Source organism: Alligator sinensis, unplaced genomic scaffold, assembly GCF_000455745.1.
Source record: "Alligator sinensis unplaced genomic scaffold, ASM45574v1 scaffold110_1, whole genome shotgun sequence".
Classification (NCBI taxonomy): domain Eukaryota; kingdom Metazoa; phylum Chordata; order Crocodylia; family Alligatoridae; genus Alligator; species Alligator sinensis.
Window position 1 is genome coordinate 201,437 of NW_005843122.1, and position 20,938 is coordinate 222,374.

Genomic DNA, 20,938 nt, shown 5'->3' on the forward strand with positions numbered 1-20,938 from the left:
CAACTTCTAATAAAGAAAATATTTTCATCTTCTATTTATTCTTAGTTTACAAACATGAGAACAAAACAAGTGAAACACCTTAATAATGCCCCTCCTAATCAAACAGAAATGGGGAAAGATTAAAGCTCTTTACTGCAGGCTTTGTTCACACAAAACTCCTATTGAAGTTAATTAAATTTGAAATCCAGTGGAGCTGTTCAAAGAAATGCCCACAGGATCATGCCTGAAATTATTTAGCAACATTGGATCTGATTTTCCATGATGTTGCCTCACTTATTCTACTGTAAAGCAAGTGGACTGGAATGGAGAATCAAGCCCAAATACATGAAATAGTACATTTTAAATTCTTAGGTAATACAGGTAAGACAGGGTGGGAAAAATATGAGTGAGAAAACAGATTAATAATGGTCATGGTGACAAAGGAACATTCAAGTATAATTTACTTTTGCCGATAATGAACTACAAAGCAAACGGCAGAAAGCCCAATAACATTTCAGAAAGGTAATTGGGAAGGAAAAGGAACCATAAAAACACTGTTACCAAAATTTCTATATAATAGATCTATACAGCTTTTATATAATTTTCTTTTTTTTAATTGTATTTTAAATATACATCAGTAAATTAACTAACATTTTCTGTAAAATCTCATAAAGTGCTCATTTAGTTAATGCTAATAAAATTTCATTGTAGCAAGACAAACTAATTCAAACTTAATCTGCAAGTAAACCAAAGAATAGCTCAGCTCACATTTGGAAAAAAAAGTAATGCATGGATTTCTTCACAGCCCATGTTATAATACAATAAACTGCATTTTTTCTTTAAGAAATATATTATATAGAATATTTAAAAAAATAAGTTTAATAAAGCCTGTGCTTAAAACAGCTGATGTACTGTATGAAAAAATTGCACATTTGATAGCATTTTAACCCTGCTTTTCACCAACCAGACAATATGAGGAGTATGTGATATTAATGACGACTTTCTTAGCCAGGGCTAATTTTCCTAAGCTATCAAAGCTTCTCACAGTTAGGTGAAATTTTCTGAGTATACACCGTGGTTGCCATGGCAGCTGTTGATGAGCTAGCATAGTCACACACAGCTAACCTCGTTCACTGGGTTGATACTGCCCTTTGAGGTACTGTCTAAATGATGTATTCCTATTGTAACCATAGAATAGTCTTTGGCCATCATTTTAGCCTCTTTTTTCAAGCTCTTCATTTGTGCCAGCTGGAGTTGGCTGGAATTATAAGCTAAAGCTGGTATAGTGTTCACTAAGATCAGCTGCAAAGGCTTCTTCTCTTCCTTGTATCGACACTGAATATAACGTGAGAAAGCTGAACGATAAGTTTTGTTGAACAGTGTGTATACTAGGGGATTGACAGCTGAAGAAAGGTAGCCAATCCAGACAAATACATTCAGTAGCCCTCCAATGACTTCTTCATTACATGACTTCTTGCAAATGACTGCCATCACATTAGTGATGAAAAATGGGCACCACATCACAACAAACAGAAAGAAGACAATGCCGAGTACCTTGGAAGCTTTCTGCTCATTACTGATGGACTGCATAGTTCTCCTTCCAGAAGTCCCCAGCTCTCGGTTCAAAGAACGCTGAAAAAGTTTCTCTGAAGACAGAGAACTCTGAGGGAGAAAACTAAATGAAGCAAACTTGGTCTTTGTGCCAAGGTCTTTAACGCATAAGGTAGCTTCTTTCTGAAGTGATCTGATGGTTAAAAAGTAGGTGACCACCATGATGGTTAAAGGAATAAAGAATGCCACAAAAGAGCCAATAAGGACAAAGTTCTCATCAGCAAGTAAGCAGCTGGGTCCCTTAAGTACTTTGGTTTCATCTTGTAGTCCAAACACAGGCACTGGCATAGAGATACCTGAGGAGTCATTAGAGAAAGATAAAATTAAGCCTATTAATGATAATAAATAACACCCCCTATCCCTCCCAAAAAGGTATATACATCATTTTATGAAATATGGCCAAATATAGTGAATAGTAATGGGCATTCAGTATTATGTATGTATAGAGCTTAGGCATTCTAAAATTAATTCAAGCTACATAGGGGAAAACATGTGACATATCTGGATACCTGAGGAATGTGATGCTGATCCCATTTCTGTCTCATTGTTTGAACAGAGCTATAGGAATTACTGCAGACAAATAATGCTGTTTGCAATATATGTCTTGGAGCCTGTAGTTTATTGGAGGCAAGCTTCTGTTTGTGGTGCTATTACACTAGAAAGTTGCTGCAATAACTCTTAAGGGGCCAAGGGAGAATGGCAGGAGTGAGAGCAGGACAAGAATTCCTGAGGCAGTTGCTGCAATTTTTCTCTTACCAGCAAATACCAGTCTCCTTCAGAATTTTTCTCTTACCGGAAAATGAAATGAAGAGAAGTCTTCTTCAGGAAACCCAGCCAGAGTGTGTCACAAAATTGGGTCATATAGAAGTTGATATCAACAAAGGCAGTGATTCTAACCATTCTGGAGCTTCGGATCCCTTGTATAAGTGTAGCCCAGGTGTACCCAGGGTATGTACTCCCCTTTCTGATTGAAGACAGGGATGCTGCAGGAGAGAACTGCCAGCTGAGCAGAGTCTCTCCACTCCCTATAGAGCCAGGCTAGGACAATGTTAAACTATATACAAATGTATTAATATTTACAGGGAACCTTAAAAGATAACTGTTAATATAAAATGGATACAGATATTTACATATAATATAGGACTAATAACCTTGTTTCTCTGTGGTGGATGACCACAGCCGGGGTTCAGGTAAGTTACAAGTAAACACAGGTAAGTAATGGGGAGGGGTCCTAGCAGGACCTCAATATAGATCTTACGTTCTAATGTTAGTTTGCATACTGATATGGAGCACACAATGACAGGATATAATATCATAAAGCATAAAATACAATGTCACAAGATATAAGGTGCAATATCACCATTTATAAGGCACATAAGCATAGAAGTAACCATAAACCATTAAAAGGGTCCCCAAGGCCCCACCACAATCCTGGGGCCTGGATTACGCTTTAGTGACCTGTGAGGGAAGACCTTATTGCCCCTTGGGCCTCACACCAAGCCCCCTAGGCAGCCCACAAACTCAGAAGGGACCCTTCCTGGACCTCCTCTCCAGGAACCCCTTTCTAGCCAAGAAGAACTTCCCCTCCCCTGTGGGAACCCTGTTCCCCAGCAACTCATGAATCTGATGTCCAGGTGGGGGTCCTCATCCCCTCATGTGAGTGGGTCCTTGTTCAGAGCAGCCTCTGGAACCTCTGGCTTCTCCTGGGCCACTCCCCATTCATGGCCTCGAGCCTTCCTGGACCTCCTCTCCAGGAACCCCTTTCTAGCCAAGAAGAACTTCCCCTCCCCTGTGGGAACCCTGTTCCCCAGCAACTCATGAATCTGATGTCCAGGTGGGGGTCCTCATCCCCTCATGTGAGTGGGTCCTTGTTCAGAGCAGCCTCTGGAACCTCTGGCTTCTCCTGGGCCACTCCCCATTCATGGCCTCGAGCACCATTGCATGCTCTTGGGGCTTTGGTTTTTTGCTCAGGGTTGGAGGCCCAGACCACCTTGCACGGCTCCGGGGCTTGGTCTGCTCCCAGACCCTCTATGTAGCGGCTCCTCCACCAGGTTTTCCACTATGTGCTGGGAGATGAAACCTTGAGCTGCCACAGAGCCCCCCCACCACCCTGAGTCTTGCTGGCTCCATGCAATGGGAGCCCTGGCCACATGCCAGGGTTTGCAGACCCAAGCCTCTTGCTCCCAGGGTCTGGCTCCATGCACCGTGCTGTGCACCAAGTGGCTGGAGATCTGAGCTGTCTCACACAGCTCTCAGGGTTTCACCCTGTATGCTGCATTGTGCACCAACTGGGGCTGAAGCTGTCCAACACTCCTGTCCGGTGAGAAGCGTCCACAGGGGCTCTTCAGGGCAGCAGCATCCACCTGCTGGGCAGTTCTTCCCAGCTCTTTTTAGCCCCACCCTCATCTCCATTCCTTGACGAATCTGCCATGTGCTGGGCATGCAGCTCCTTTGATTCTCTTCGGGGACTCCACCCCCCGAAGTTCTGCCGGACCTGCAGGGTGCAGGCGTAAACCAGGTCCAGGCTCTCCGCCTTGCCCCAGGTAGGGGTGGCGCAAGCACCTCCTTGCCGTTACCCAATTGGTGGACGGACTCCACCAATCATAGTGGAGATTCTCCGAGCCCGGACGTGCTGGACTGTATCAGTAAGTCCGCCACATAAGTATTACCAAAATTGCCTTCCTCTTCTGGCAGACTGTCAAATGCTTTTATCGTTTGTAATCAATATTGCCTTCTCGCCTCTTTCCTGAGCTGCTGTAAAAAGTTAAATCTGGACTTGGGCCTTTTGCAGATGAAGATGTAGTAGCTTTTGATTAGACAGCTAAATAATAAATAATTATTTTGGGCAGGGAAGACAAATCTTTTGTAGGTTGGTAGGTATGGTCAACTGAGGCATTCTAAATGCAAAAAAAAATCAGCCCTGGCATGGAAGATAGCAGTCATCAGAGCATGGATTGACTAGGTGGACTAGAGCAAACACGACTCCAGTAGTGAGGCAGCTTGGGATTCCATTCCTCCTCTGAGCATGATAAACAACTGAGGCTCCCACAAATTAAAGCTGTTATATCCCAGCAGAACCTGCAGCAAGCCCATTAGTTCATTTCTTCTGGGACTTTTTCCATCTTTCCTAATGCGTGAGCAAAGTCAAGCATCTGTTTGTCGAAAATAGTTACTTGAGAGAAGTTTCCTTCTTCCCTCCAAAATGTGATATCCCCCACCCCACCACACAAATAACTTTACCTGTACAGAAGAGAGGATATTCTGTTCTGTGCCAGTGATAGGTATTGTCAAGAAGTTTTGTGGCATAAAGACAACCAAAATAAATCTATGAGCCAGGAAGAGGGGAGGGTGAAGGGAACTACAGGCCCAATTCCCTTGCAGTTTCAGTGAGTTTTGGACACCTAATTGCCTTAGGTATCTTACAAAGAAAAATCTAGTATTTCTGTTCTACTTTTTCATGTGGAAAACCTAAAATGAAGATTTTTTCCATTATTAAGGGAAAAATTCTCCCTTGATATGTACCTTTTGAACCCAAAGAAGGACCTCCATGGCCAGCAGGTGGTATGTTTTGTCAGCCACTCATGATAGCTTCAGTAACTATTCTGTTACCTTGCCCTCCTAATTTGGTTTCCTTCCTTACCCAGGGAAATTTGTAGAACATTCCTCACTGGAAGCTTTCAAATGTCAGCTATACAAATATTTGTCTAAGATGGTTTAGGCAGATGATCCTGCCTAGAAAAAGAAGGTTGGACCACTGATCTTTTGAGGTCCCTTCCAGCCTTATTTTTCTGTGATTTTATCTATTGCTGCTTATCTTGGGTCTAGATCAGGGATGGGCAATTATTTGGGCTGGATGGACACTTAATGAGTTTTGGTGAGCTCTTGAGGGCTACCTGCACATGAGCAGGCACACACATTCCTCCACCCAAGCTTCCCCACCCTGCACCTGGAACCTGGAGTTGGTACCTGCCAGCCACATCCACAGCTGGTGGGGGGCAGAGGATGGAGCCTGGCCGCAGGCCTCCACGCTACCCCACCATCAAGTCTCCTGGCATGTGTGTGTACATCCACCTCCTCCGCACCTCATGGGTCCCAGGAGCCTTGATAGTAGGCAGGATGGGACAGTGTGGAGGCCTGCAGCCATGTTCTATCCCCCATGGCAGGGTCTGGATGAGCCATGCTTGGGTGCTGGTGGCTGCTGGGCACCTGCCCACCAGTTGAGCAACAAGCGGCAGCTGCAGCTGGAGCCTCCAAGGCCTAAGCTCAGCTTGTTCCAAGTGGGGCTGCTTCTGCCTGCCTGCCCACCCACCACCACATGGCAGGCCCTGGATAAGCCATGCTTAGGCCCCTGCCTCTGCTGGCAGGCAGTGTAGGTGGCAGCTCTGGCTCTGGCTTCTGCTGGTGCTGCATGGTGCCAGGTGGGTGGGTGGGACTGTTTCTGCCCAGTGTCCTCCCTGTGTGGACTGAACTCCATGTCCCAGGCTGCCATGCAGTGCTGGGAGTGTGAGTGGGCAGGGCTGCTTCTGACCAGCATCTCCCACAGTGCCACAGAGCCTGAGCTGCCACCCACACCACCCGCCAGCAAAGGTGAGGGCCTGAGCACGGCTTGCCAAGGGCCTGCTGCATGATACCGCCACGTGCGCTGCCCACCCATGGGCCAGATCCATCCCATGGGCCATATTTTGCCCACCCCTAGCTTATATTTTGCAGATTTTAGGGCAGAGACACTCTCTTTATTTCATATGTATTCAGTATCTTGTGCACTGGAGTTGCAGTCCCTAACAGAGGCCCTTTGACACATCTTCAGGACAAATTCCTCATGAAGATGATGATGTTACATATATTATTTTGGGGTGTCTGTGATAACACATGAATTCTCTCTCTTCTGGTAATAGCATTATCTGCACAGCTCAAAACTGACTCTCAGGAATGACATGAACCAAGTTACAAAAAAAGCATTGCCCTTATCCGTGTAGGACAGAATTGGACAGAGAGTTTGTGGTATTGCCCTTTCTATTTTGGTTGTACTGTTGCACAAACCTAATCACTTGTATATAACATACAAAAAAACATTGTATGAAGTTCCCATGTTACGGGGCATTTTACAGTCAAAGGACCAATTTGACCAAATGCCCTTGCAGTCCCACTGAAGTGGCTGCATGTGTAGATCAGGACAAAACTGGATTTACACCTTTTCAACTTTCTGTGAGTTAGGCATCTGTTAGAATGGTATTGGGATGTTGTGTCTGAGTAATTAGGGATCCAATTGTTTGCGGTACTGAACACTTCTAGTGAGTTATTAAATATTTTCAATTAACATTTTTTCCTGGGAGAGTTCAGTGGTGTTGGGGCTAATCACCAACTCTCTGTATTATTCTCTGGCTGTGCAGGAAAATACAGCAATAGTTAGAGCAATACCACAGTTCCACATCCAGTTCTGCTGTGTATAGATAACAGCTTTGCTGTTTTTCTCACTCAATTCAGGACACTACTGTGAGCTGTTTAGATAAACTAAAAAATAGCATTGGCCAAAGAATAGAAAGACTCCTTGCATTTTTACAGAGCATCATGATTCAGAAGAACCAGGAGTGTTGTAAAGATGGTCAACAATCCTAGAAAGATGAAAATTCTCAACATAATTGCAGGTTTTTTCAAGTATAAAACCAAAACCAAACTTCTGAATAGGAATAACCCCCCGATAAAGAATTCAGACATACTGTTCTGCCTTTAACAGGCATAATGAAATGTCAAAACCCATTCACGTGAGCTGGGATACAAGCATTGGCAAATTTCCAGTGCCACAGTTAAAGCTTCTTACTGATTTCTAGGACAGGTATTAATCTTCTGCTTTGTTTGTCATCAAATATTTCTGGATAATTTACATCTTAAACTCACATTTGTGTCTTAAAAATCATCTCTTTGCTATGGCTGAAGGGAAATAAACTTCAGATTTTAACTCAGGTCTTTACATCCCATTGCAGTTTGCTCACCTGGTGCAACAAAAGGGGTTCACTGTATGGTCTTAGCATTTCCTGATAAATGAAGGTGTATTTTTCCTAGCTACCATTTAAACTGTAAGTAATTTTAGACCGATATCTTATGATAAATGGCACTATATGTCTTCATAATATACCATAGAAAGTATAATTCAGTAACAAAGGATATATCTAGCTGTTATATCTGCATTGTACAAAACTAATTTAGATGATGCTCCAAATCAAGTGACCTTATGTCACTGCTGTGTTTTGTTGTGACATCCTATGGTTGATTCCCAGATCCAGTCTTTCTTTCTATTGGCAGACTCTGGAATTGCTGTTTCCTAAAATGAAGCAGCTCTCCAGCTAGTTAATACATGGGATAATGACATGAATAAATTCAAACTCAACATATTTTAAGCTATTAATAAATATAAATAGGTGGTTTTAAATACATTACATTACATGTAGCAATCATAGCTGAGTATTTTAATAAGATTTTTTTAATAAGATTTTTTTAAACATGTATATAACTAGAATGTCACCCAGGGTTATTGGTGAGGATACAGCTATCAAGGATTTCAGAACTCACGCTTCAAGAGTGCCTAAGGGAAGAACTCTGATCTAAATGTTATTAGTTTATTTGCTGGCATACAATGCATGTGTATTTACAGAAGTTAAAATAGCTTTTGTCAATTTTGTTATTATAATTTAAGTAAAAAAATAACTCCCTGCAAAAATGTACTCTTTGAAGTCAGCTTACTAATGAAAAGCTAGAGCAAGCAGTTAGGCCAGGGCCATCCAACTGTTGCTGTGGACTGTATACAACCCTGAGGGGTTGACATGCATCTCCTGGGCTCCCACCAGCTGCTGCTCCCTCCATCCCTCCAGCTGCAACAGTACCTCTTGACTCTCTCCCCTGCCCCATTCCACTTCCTGCTTTTTGCCCCTGTCCCAGCAGGTGGGGTGGCACAGTACAGCACATATTACACAAGACACCTGCAGGAAGGGTGCTGTGAGTAGGGGCAGTATGTACCTGTGTAGCACCATGCAGTAGTGGGGGATGCAAACACACTGTAGTGCAGCAGTGCAGGAGAACCAATATAGCACAGTACAGCTGTGGGGAGGGAGGGAGGGGTGGTAGGGGCAACTGGTAGGGGGGCACAAGGGGACATGTGCCCCCCCTGAGGTTGGCCCCCAAAAGTGCTGGGGGCCCCATTTTGCCACACAGGCTGGCAGCATGTTGGGGGTGGGACACTAAGCTGCAGCATGTGGGGGCTGACCCCTCCAGCCCACAAAAGAGCTTTTGGCCTGCCCCTGGGACCACCCACAAACTGTAGCCCCACAGCATCAGGATGCACCAGTCACCCATGGCCTTGCCTGCAGTAGCTTGGCCTTTACTGGTGTGGCTTCTGGTTACTTAGAAGTTGGACAGCCCTGAGTTAGGCAATGCAGTATTTCCTGAAGGGCAATAAATTCAGTCCTTTTGGCAACAGCAGGGGAAGCATAGAACACACTCATGAAACATCTGTTATGCTCCACATGAAGAATGCTAAGCAAGCGGCTGATCCAAAGTCCAGTGAAGTCCAAGGAGAGTCTTTTGTTAACTAAAGAATGTTGGATCAAACCCAAAATGGGCAGCCAGCTTCCAGAGAAGCTACACGTTCTTCAAGGAGAGAGACTTGGGCCCAAATCCTGGTTCACCTGTCATCATCTCTGTGCTTTACTAGTCTAAGTGTAGAAACATGTCACTTAGGCTAGGGACAGACATTCAAAAAGCCTGAGCCTAAATTGGTTCAATCTTTGCAGCTTAGTCTAACCTGCCTAGGTTGAACCAGTTTGCAACCGTTCAGACATTCCCTCTGGACTGAAGAAATGCAGGCACATACCTGCAGTGGCTCAGGCTAGAAGCCAAGGGGTGCTAGAACATCCCTCCCTTCCCTTCCACAATGCTGAGCTGAGGGGGCATGTGGCCAGGCCCCAGCAGGATGCTTTGATTAGAGAGAGGTGTAGACCCCCACCCTGCCTGCACCATCCCAGCCTTTTCACCACTTACTGCTCAAGGGACAGGAATGTTGCCAGATGCCAGCCCCAGGCTAGATCTCTGAGGCAAGGTAGGGTGTGCAGTGCATGCATCCATTGATGATACTGAGCTCTTCAATTTCCCTGTCCCTGCTTCTTCATACTGTCTGCAAACCTGACAGGTGAGGGAGCCAGCAGGGAGCTGATAATACAGTGTTTAACAGCCCATCAACAAAACAAAAGCCTCTCTTATTAATTCAAGCTCCTCTTAAATAGCTTTTTCCAAGGAAGGAACAGAGGAACATTACCAGATGACCTGTTGATTAGCTCCAAAAAACCCTAAGTGGACACTGTTCCATCTGCCTGTCCCAGAGAAATTGGAGACACCCACACACAGACACCTCTGAGCATTAGCTAGCATACCGCATGCTGGCTAGGGTCCGTGGGGCTGGGGTCTGTGCTGTGGAAGAGGGGAGGAAGGGATGGGGGAATCCCTGCTTGAGCAGCAAATAGCAATGCGGGGGTGGGGCAAGGCAAGACAGACCCTGCTGTGTCTGTAGTCTCCGCTGGAGCTGTGGCTAGGGAGCAGAGGGGTGGAGCCAGCCCTGTTCTCTGGAGCAGAGAGCACAGCCCAGCCCAGGGCTGCAAAGCATCTGGGATGCTGGGGGACTCTGGTTTAACTTAAACCAGGAAGGGGTTAGGGGCAGATGTGGCATAAACTGGTTTGACCCAAATCAGTTAAATCTGATACTACATTCAACCAGGTTTATCTTAAACCAATTTTAGCCATTTTGAAACTGGTTCATGTGCACTGAACATCTGTTCTGTTACAGGTTTAAACCAATTTCTGATTGATTACTTAAACCGTTTTTGTGTAGTGTCTGCCCCTAGCCTTAGTGCAGTTTATGTGGATTATTGGCCCTATTTCCACCTATGTGACTAGACTGGTACTTCTGAGCATGCTGAGACCACTTACACCTTGTTGCGATCCTATTCTGTCTGGGAAAGTTCAGAATTCTGTGCGACTCCCTGAGAAAAAAAATAGATGGGGGGATTGTTTGACAACAAAAGCAGAGGAAGATCCTCCCACTTTTTAGCCCAAGTGTTAACGTGCTTGTCTTGGAAAGGCAAGAGCCAAGGTGTTGGCCCTCCTTCATCAAAAGGAGCTTTCAACCTGCTTCTTCCACTGTCCAGCACAGTTTTACATGTTAGGCAGAGCCAAGAGTGCCCATCCCCATTTGTATTGAAACTGGCCTACTGGGCTGCCTGGAAGAGGGGTAGATATGTGAGATGGGCACTGCCTGGCTCCTGCTTTCAGCGCTGTTCAACATTTTGCCTACTCACTGCATAAAATAGATAGCAGTTGGGCAGGAGTGGGAACCATAACCTAGGCCAAGTTGCATGCCAGGATACCACTGCCTATGCTCTAGATAAATTGTAGGTGTGTACAGGGGGGATCTTCTGGGCTTTCAGGTATTGCTCTTCACAGCACACTTCAGCCATTACTACTGTAAATTATTCTTGACCAATGCTTATGCAACCTGTTCTTGAAAACCTCCAATGAAGGAGATACCACTTTGCTGCAATTTCAAGTCATTGCTACACACTCTGCCCTCCAAGGTGAGGGAGAAAAATGCTCTCCCATTTCCTTATGGCAGCCTTTTAGATATTTGAAGGCTACTATCATGTCTCCTCCTCCGCTTAATTGCCTTTTCTGCAAGCTAAACATGTTTATGTTTCTTAATCTCTCCTCATGCAGCTTGGTGGTTAGGGTGTTTTGCTCCAAAAAGGGAGATGTGGATTCAAATCCGCTCTGGTTGAAGAGGGGCCTAAAACCTGGATTTCCTCACTCGCCAGTGCCCTAACCACTGGGCTAGAGGTAAGAAGGATCATCTCCTGAGTAAGTAGCACTTAACTACCTGTAAGTAAAGTAGGATCTCAGTCATAGAGTTTACAATGAAATAATATAAATTTAACTGACCCAACACTTTAAATATCAAAAATGATTAATTTATTACCACTTTGTAATCCAGATGCTAGCTTCTAACTCCTGTTCTTGCTTCCTTATTTCTTGTCCTTGGTGACTCTGAATTTAAGGTAAGGCAGCACAGGATACATCCTCAATCTTCACAAGTTAAAGTGAGAAAATCAGTTCCATGAGATATGTAATCACTGATGCAGAAGTTGACCCAGTACCAGAAGCTAACAAAGAACAGGCAGGGGAGTATCTGGAAAATCGAATAGCCTCAATTTGCTTTGATTGCAGAACAGCTATTCTGCATTAGCTCTCCAGGGAACATTCCTGTTCTTCACTGAGTACCTTTTTACAAGTTAACTTAATCCACTTCCAAAAATGATTAAGCCTAACCACAGAAAGGAACTCTTAGCACAAAATAAGGGTGCCTGCATTGAGATTAGGTTGTATTAACTATTGCACTTTAAATTCACACTCTGGCTAATCTTTCAATAGCGTCCCTGTGTCAACAAGCCCTAAATATTATGTTTCCTGTGGTTTAAGGAGATTTGTTTATATATGTTGATTTGCATGCAGATAAAAAGTATCTCTCTCAAACTAAAGGCTTATAATAAGCTTGCTGTCCAAGTTTGCTGATGACACTAAGATATGGGATGAGGTGGACACACTTGAAGGGAGAGAGAGGCTGCAAATAGATTTAAACAGACTACAAAAGTGGGCAGATGAGAATAGGATGGGGTTCAACATAGATAAATGCAGGGTGCTGCACCTTGGGAGAAGGAATCCACAGCATACATACAGGCTGGAGAGTTCCCTTCTTGAAAGCACAGAGGCGGAAAGGGATCTTGGAGTCATTATTGACTCCAAGATGAACATGAGCCACCAATGCCAGACCGCAACCAGCAAGGCCAGCCATACCTTGTCATGCATCCAAAGATGCACCTCAAGCCGGTCCAGAGAGGTGATACTCCCCCTCTATGCGACTTTGGTCAGGCCGCAGTTGGAGTACTGCATCCAGTACTGGGCACCGCACTTCCAAAGGGATGTGGCCAGCCTGGAGAGGGTTCAGAGGAGAGCCACCCGCTTGGTGAGAGGGCAGCAGGACAGGCCCTACGAGGAGAGACTGAAGGACCTGAACCTGTTCAGCCTCAGCAAGAGAAGGCTGAGGGGGGACCTGGTGGCTGCCTACAAACTCATCAGGGGAGATCAACAGCAAATGGGCAGAGCCCTTTTCTCCCCAGTACCACCTGGGGTGACAAGGACCAATGGTAATAAGCTGATGGAGAATAGGTTTAGGTTAGAGATCAGAAGGCGATATTTTACAGTTAGGGTGGCCAAAATCTGGAACCAACTTCCCAGGGAAGTGGTCCTCACCCCTACCTTGGGCAAATTCAAGAGGAGGTTGGATGATCACCTGTCTGGGGTCTTATGAACCCAGTATTCATTCCTGCCTGTAGCAGGGGGTCAGGCTGGATGATCTGTTCAGGTCCCTCCTGGCCCTAGCTACTATGAAACTATCAAACTATGAAGCTATAGAACAGAATACATACAAAAATAAGAAATATGTTTTGCAACAAGCCTCAACCATATGGCAAAACTAGATTGACAAAAAGGCCTCTAAAATATAAAATATTCCAAACTAAAGCAATAAGAAGCCTCCTGCATATCCCCTTGAAGGAAATAGGATAAAGGGTCTGAGTTACTAATATGCCGTGCCTGTTTTTGCCATGCTTTGGAGACACAAATGAGCCATAACCCCATCTTGACTGGATGGGTACATGAGTTTCCAACTGCTTTACAATACCAGCCCTAACAAAAGGCAACTGAGTGTGTCAGTGAATCAGGGCTGGAATTTAGAACTAGATCTGAATAACTGTGCTTTTTGGATAAAAGGCTGAAAAAATGAGTGAACTATAAAATCAAAGTCCCCTCATTCCCCTGCCAGTAACTTTTTCTCCCTCTCTCTCTCTCTTCCTCTCCCTCAAATCAAGGAGCTAAAGTTAAGTGCCTTCATGTGACAGGGGGCATCTCTTGGGGCTGTATCTCATGCCAGCCCGCCCATCTGTCTCTATAGGACAATACATCCAGTCTTGCCTGCCACAACTTGGCTGTTCCCATAAGCTGGTGGTATAATGTGTGAAGCTGCCCATTCCCAGCCCTGATGCCAAATCTCCCTTACACCACAGACCATGCCTTGCAGATGGCATCACAATTTTAGCATCTCTGGCCCCACACTGGGCCTCATAATCCTCCAATATGGACCTCAACTGGATCCCTCCAATCAGGCAGCCTACTCTGCCCTCATTCTGGGCTGCTTATCTCCCTACACTCTTCCCCCTCTCAGGTGTGGCCCCCCTGGGACCTTTGGCCACACAGGCCCTGGCCTCATCTCCAAGGCCAGTCAGAAAACCCAAGCCCTCGGCTCTGGGCATCCCTTGCAGTGGGCCCCTGGCCCTTTTGACCCTTCTGGTCCTGGCCCCAGCACTGACCAGTCGAGGGTGCCTCAAGTCAGGCTTCTAAGCATCTAGCCCACTCTCTCACATGGGTCCTCCTTCTCAGCCCTACTATGGGGTTACCCACCTGGTTGTGGGAGCTGGGGTTATTAAGGCACCCCAGCCCACCTTTTACCAGGGTGGTAACTGGCCTGGAATTCCTGGAGGCTCCCATGCCACTAGGAACCCCACCAGGCCACCCATTCCCAGCACAGTGCTCTGCCACACTTCACTACAGAAATGTTAATTTAAATTGGTTTGGATACTGCTTGAGCACTGTTACATGCTGAAAGGATGGCAAACAATGACATACATTTCAGGAAATTTTTTCAGAAACAAAATTCTGCCTCTGCCAAAAAAAAAAATTACCCACGCAAATTTTGTCTATAATGTTATTTCAGATAAAATCAAATTTGGAGCCAAACTGGGGTCAACTTTGAGAACACAGAGAAACATTGTACCTCAGGGAAGTGCATACTCCCCCGCAAGCAGTTCAGTGTGCCAGAGGACTTCAGTTTTTATGATTGCATAGTTTCTTTCTAGAAGATACCCTAGCATCATCAGCCATATCCTTTTTGGAAAGATGTCTACTCCCAGAACATAAAACGCATCCTCTATCCATTCTCCTTTGAGAACAAGGCTGGCATTTGTGACCAGACTTTGCTGCTTGTGCGTTTTGCCTTAGATGTCCACAACATACAGTAGCTATCTTTGTATTTCTATTGGACATATATACAAGTTACACAATTACATGAGTAACTGAGGAGTCTTCTTTTTTAGATGCAGAAATATTTTTCTGATTATTGTACGAATCTGAATGTCTTCTCTGAAGTCTGACTTGGCTCCAATACTGACACATCTCTCAATTCTGCCCAGATGTTGCAAACTTTAGATAAACTGATGTGAACTGATGTTTCTCAGAATGAAAGCATTTAGTCCCAGACAGCAAGACGGCTATTTTGCTTTGATAATGCATTGCACCAAATTCCATTCTGCACTGGCTAATTAGTTTCATGTCTGTAACCACAGATGGATAGTTTTAATGGTTCAGGCAGGGGCAGATCTGGGGGTGGGAGGTGTGGGGGGTAGGAGAAGGGGATGGTGCACTTTCCTGGTCCAAACAAAGTTTAACACCAACTGCCTTCTACTGTGCAACAGGGGCTTTCCCTGGGCCAGTATGCCATTGGCCTGCCCACCTGTTTCTGGGCCAACTGCCTGCCTCCTCACCTGCCATGCTTTATTGTCTCTTAATTGGTTCTAATAAGGAGGGAGGCTGCCCATTCTTGCTCCGATGCCAGGGAGCGCTATCTGCAGCTCCTTTCCTCCCCTACACCACAGCCCAAGCCTCGCAGATGGCATTCAGGTGACACAGTGCTCTTAGCCTGCAGCCAGACCAAGCTTAGCCCTCATTGTCAGGCCTCAGACACACACAAATTCATACCGCCCTCCTCTCAATAGGGCCTCTCATGCTCCACCCCCTCTCACAGGGTCTCTTTCATGCATCAACAACTTGTACCGCCTTGCTCCCTCTCGAAGCAGGCCCCTTCGGCCATAGGTTTATCTAGCATACACCTTGGGTGGCAGCTGTACCATCTTTTGGGCCTCTCCCACAACCCCCACTGATGTAGTGGCCAGTCAGTTACCTGACCAGGGCCAACCTTGCCTTGGCCCTTCCTGGGGCAACTCTATACAAACTCACACCCACACACTAGGCTCCTAGCCCTCTGGTTTCCCCCTCACTGAGGCTCCACATCTTCTACCCCCTCAGTGGGGCTGTGGAGCTTCCCTCCCTTGTGGGGCCTCAGGTGGCTGTAGCCGTGCCTGGCCCCAACTGCTACCCACAGTAATGTGGCAGCTAGGGGTTATTGAGGCGGCCCAACCTGCCTTCCACTGGGGTGGTAACTGGTCTAAGATTTTCCTGGAGGCTCCCACACCACTGGGACCCCCACTAGGCCACTCACTTCTGCCAGGGTGCAGTTTTAGGTCATGCCCAGGACCAAGAGCCTCCAAACCATCCCCATAAGCACCTGCCCTTACCTCCAAGATGTTTCATACAGCCTTTCAGCCAGGAGATGTTTCTACCTGTCTGCCAGCAGCGAGCTGCCCTGTTTATATAGGTGGCCAGTGTTCTAAAATGGCCACCATAATCAAGCACCTGCTGGCTGTTTGGCTTAGCCTTTAAAGTGGCAGGCACCAACGGTGCCCTGCCACATACTGACAGCAGCATTTCTAGTTAGGCAGTGCTGAGGGATTCAATTGACTTTATGACTCATTATAATCCAGTTAATCCTTTCTAAACTCTTCATTCCACAGGTGTTAAGGACCCTTTCTTCTTTTTAATGGTCTTGATGTTCCACCAGTCAAGCTTTCTTTCTTCTGCAATTCTGGTGTCTCTTAGCTGCCTCAGGTAATGAAGCTTCTATTCACAGCTCTGACGACTGTTTTTAACTCATTCCAATTTGTTTTTGCTTTAATACAGCACTAGGCCCCTAGCATATTAGTAAAGCTTCTAGTTTATTTTTAACCAGAGAAAAATATGTATTGTTTTATATATGATGCATTTTATCATCTGTGCTCCCTTTTCAAAATTCTAGATTTGCCCATGGATCCAGGGACTGGGTTTGGAATAGGTTGCCCAGCAATCCCAAGTCACTAGTGAGTTCCATGAAGTTTACTTTGGAATTAAATCATAACAACTGAAGTGAAATTTTCAAAGCATGATAGGGAATTCCTTTGGGAAGCAGATGTCCTTTGGGAAGTAGATGTCTCTGCAATTTGAAAATCTCCTTTTGCGGTTACAAACATGAAAAATCTCATGGTCATGTTATTAAGGGTAGCAGTTTCCTAATGTCTTAGGCAAAGATTTCCTCTTACCCACTGTTGGGCAGGTGTGACATACTAATTGGATACCACTGTGCATCCTGAGGCTGCATTTCACTGTGAGTGTGGGTGGCTGAGTGTCATATATGTGCTCTTTATTTTACAAATCCAAAGAAAATAACAGTTTTCAGATGGATTTCATTTAGAGCTAGTAGGACACAATTCTTATGACTGTTCCTTTTTAGGTTTCACTGTTCCCTAGGATAGAGGTTCCCAACCACCAGGCACAGCATGAACCCCCTCTCCCCCTCCGCTTGGAGCCCTGTCTGTCTGCCCGGGTGAGTGACTTTTGGGTTCACAGCTGAGCTTCCGGGGTTAAAGCCAGGTGGCAAGGGAGCCCCGGGAGGGAGGCAACCAGCTCTGCATGCCCCGTCCCGCTCCTGCTGGGCCTCAGTAAAAAATAAGGTTGGGAACCACTGCCCTAGGGAATAGAGGCACAGCACAATGACAAGGACTCCTTTAATATCCTCCTCAAAACTAACATCAACTTAGGACATTATCCAAGAAAATAAATCACTGTCCCTAAATTTTTTATATCACTTAGATATCAGATCTTACATGTTTATGTATAAGTGCACATAATAGCTTTAATCTAACTCTGACCTAGAATATTTTCTAGGTCATGTACTAGCAATGCTAGTGAAAGACAGCGTTACTTAAGATTTCCCTCAAACCTTTAACTCTCACTTACAGTGACCCTGATGGCCAGCTGGAGTATTTTAGAATTTCCAAAATTGCTTTGGGTTTGTTGTCCATGTGAACTTTCAGAAGACATATGATTTATCTTAGCTGGAAATATATTCTTTTTTTCTTTTTAATCATGAAGGGACTATTGTAAATTATTATACAGCGTAATCTAAAGCTGCATATCATACAGTGGATGTTACAAGAGCCACACAAACAAGTGCATAAATAAATGGAGACAGAATCTCTTCTCTGAAACATTTATGAGCTATAGTGTCATTTCTGCACCCTGCTGCATGTAGGTACAGATATCTGCCTGCACAAAGTAGGCATGGGGGCAAGTAGGATTGAGGCATGTGTTGGAAGAAGAGATAGATATTAAAGGGAAGAGTTAGACAAAGATGAAGACAATATTGCTGCCCCCTTTTAATCTCATATGATTAGCCAAAATTTCCTGTAGGTTGTTTCAGTTGGCAGGAGAAACTGATAATGGAGCCAGGTACTCCATTGATGCCAGGTCTTACTTTGATGCAATCCTCTTTTTTTTTTAACAAAGAGTTTATAAAGCTCAGTTTCCCTGAACACAGCAAAGATCAAATGTTCACCTCTCTAAGGCCCTTTCTAGCCAGCACTCAACTCAAAACCTCTCTCAGTTTTTTCTTCAGTGCTTCTGTTACTTGGTCTAGTCTGGTGTTTCCTTGATGCCTTCTTTCTCACCTCTAGTCTTTCTGCTTCTCCTTCTCAAACACACAAGCTTCCACAAAGCAATTCCCAGAGAAATGTCTCTGTTCTTATATACTCTCATCAAGTCATAGAAAATTTGAGTTGGTAGCTTCTCACAACTATCTTAAATGATAGTGGTTACACTCAACCCATAATAATATGATTATGCAGTCAATAGAGTGATTAATATACTGGTTTGTATCTTGAAGTTTGCAATTTTAAAATAGCCAGAAAAAAGAACTGAAGTTTATAAACCTCATTCATAAGGAAGTGAGTTTTAAGAAGGGATTTAGCAGGTTCAGGGTGTGAGCCTTGTATCAGTGAATAGGATATAAAAGCAGAGCATAAACTGGATTAGGCTTTGAACCAGAGCCCGCTGACATCAATGACAAATTTCCACTGACAAGCTTAGTTAGTTAAAATATAGAGAGCTAAAATATCCTTTGATGTGGTCACATTATATTCTGATATCTCTTTCCTCTTGCAGTCTTGTCGTTATCCCTTTTCCTTTCACATCGGGTTGTTCCCGTGGTGTGGGGTTTTCCGGTGGTGAGTGCTCTGTTCATGTTTTTCTTTCTTAGTCAGATCTATTTAGTTCCCTGCCTAGAGCAGGGTAGCCTAGCACACCACACCAGGCTTGGGGAATTAGAGACCCCATTCGGAGACGGAAGACCACGTGAGAACACAGCAATGACCAACAGCATCCGTTGTAGACTGTGCAGGGCGTCGAGAGGGACAGCCCTGAAGGTAGAGCATCACCAGACCCTCTGGCTCTGGCTAGAGCCCGAGGCACCCGTCCACAAGGAAGGACATGTGGGAACCCGAGGAAGACATCAAAAGGGGCTAGCCACTAAAGATTCTGAGGCTCAACTTGTAGGTTGGCGTATGGCTGGGGGGTAGGGAAGGGTAGGGCCCCATAGGTATCTGCCAAGACACATGAGAACTCTGGAGGCATCCTCAGAGGGGACCCCCTCCACTGAAAAACCATCCAAAGTCATGGCAGGCGAGTTTGGGGGATACCCAGAAGGTAATCGAGGAACCCTCCGGGGTCTACACGAGGCTCCTAGGCAAACAGGACCAGTTGCCCGGGCAAAGGAGGCACAGGATCGGATCATCAAACGGAGATGGGCACAATCTCAAGCTGGTTTCAGCCATTTTCAAACTGGTTTATGTGCACTGAACATATGTCCTGTTACAGGTTTAAACCAGTTTCTGATCACTTAACAAAGTTCATGTGTAATATCTATCCCTAGCCATGATGTCACAGTTACCCTGCTGTCAGTATCAAGCTACCTGCTATCAGGCTAGGTTCAATACAACTCCATGAGCTATAGTCACACCTTTGCTTTACAATGTAGGCATATTCTTAGTTAGTTTTCAGAAGGTTAGCCTTCAAGGGAAAAAAAGATTTATTGGTAATTGTGTTGTATAGTCTACAACATTTTGAGCTTAGCTCTGATTATAAGCTGCTTCCAACCTGTCCTATGCTACCCCCAGGGCCAGGGCTGAAGCTGGAACTGAGGCCAACCCCTGCATTGTTACTGATGCTGCTGCTACTCACCATCCAGAAAAAAAACTTTCTAACGTTGAAATGATGAAGAAATCCCCCAGCTTTGTTGGCAGGGGAAAAAGTATCTCTGGCCAGATCCAGCCTGCAGGATGTAAGATGCCCATCCATGATCTAGTCATGAAAGTGTACAAGGGGAAGGAAAGCTGACAGAAGTGCTAATTGGCTGCAGCTGTTACACTCTTCCCAAATGTATTGCTATTTGGGGAAAAGTGGGAATAGCCTGGAAACAAAATAGCCCAAGAACTTTGTTTTTAAAAAATTACAGAATGGGACAAATTCACCCCTTGTGTAACTGTGCTGATTAACTGTGCTCAATTTCAGTTGAATTTGACCCCAATTGTGTCCTTAGAGGCCTTTGCTACTAGTTTACTATGGTAAGTTCCCAGAGCAAGTCTTGGTGAAGCCTCACAACAATCTTTATTTTGACACAGCAATATTTGTAGTGGTGTTCAGGTATTTATTCAAAGAAACTTGCAGTTTTCTCCAGTGTTTGTTTCCTGGCAGTTTCCTTTTTAACTAAGCCCTAAAGCACCTCAGTCTCTGGAAGGTAAAAAAAAATCACACTACTTGGAGTTAGCAGCATTGTGAACACCTATGACTATTGTCTTCAAAGCCATACCTGGGGATACTGAAACAGCCATTTCCCCTTGATCAGATGCAACTGCTGAAAAAGTAGAAGACCCTATTAAGGGCAAGTGCTGATGTGACCATTTATTCTCTTAGGGCTAGGTATAGACATTCAAAAAGTTTGAGGCAGAATTGATCTAAGTTTGCAGTTTTCTGTAAGTGGCACAGTTTAGATCGGTAGCAAACATAACACATATTCACCCTTTGGTTGGGCAGGTCAAATCTTTGATCGGTTTCCACCATTTTTAAACCAAGACTGTGTGTTCCGAATTCCTGTTCTGTTACCGGTACAGACTGGCTTTGCATGCTGAATTTCTGTTCTGTTATGGGTAGGTCTGTTTCCAATCACTTATACCAGTAAAACTCTACCTGGCCTAGATGACACGTGTACGCAACCTTC

General features: G+C 44.9%; 1 protein-coding gene across 1 annotated transcript in view; it reads right to left on the minus strand.

Annotated features, from left to right (window-relative positions):
* Positions 1-878: 878 nt before the first annotated feature.
* The window catches only part of HTR2A (5-hydroxytryptamine receptor 2A), a 56,882-nt gene continuing 36,822 nt past the window's right edge, over positions 879-20,938 (minus strand). The window contains exon 3 of the mRNA XM_006037484.3: positions 879-1,886. Within this exon, the coding sequence (XP_006037546.1) occupies positions 1,090-1,886 (797 nt within the window). The 3' untranslated portion in view covers positions 879-1,089. The remainder of the gene's footprint in view (positions 1,887-20,938) is intronic.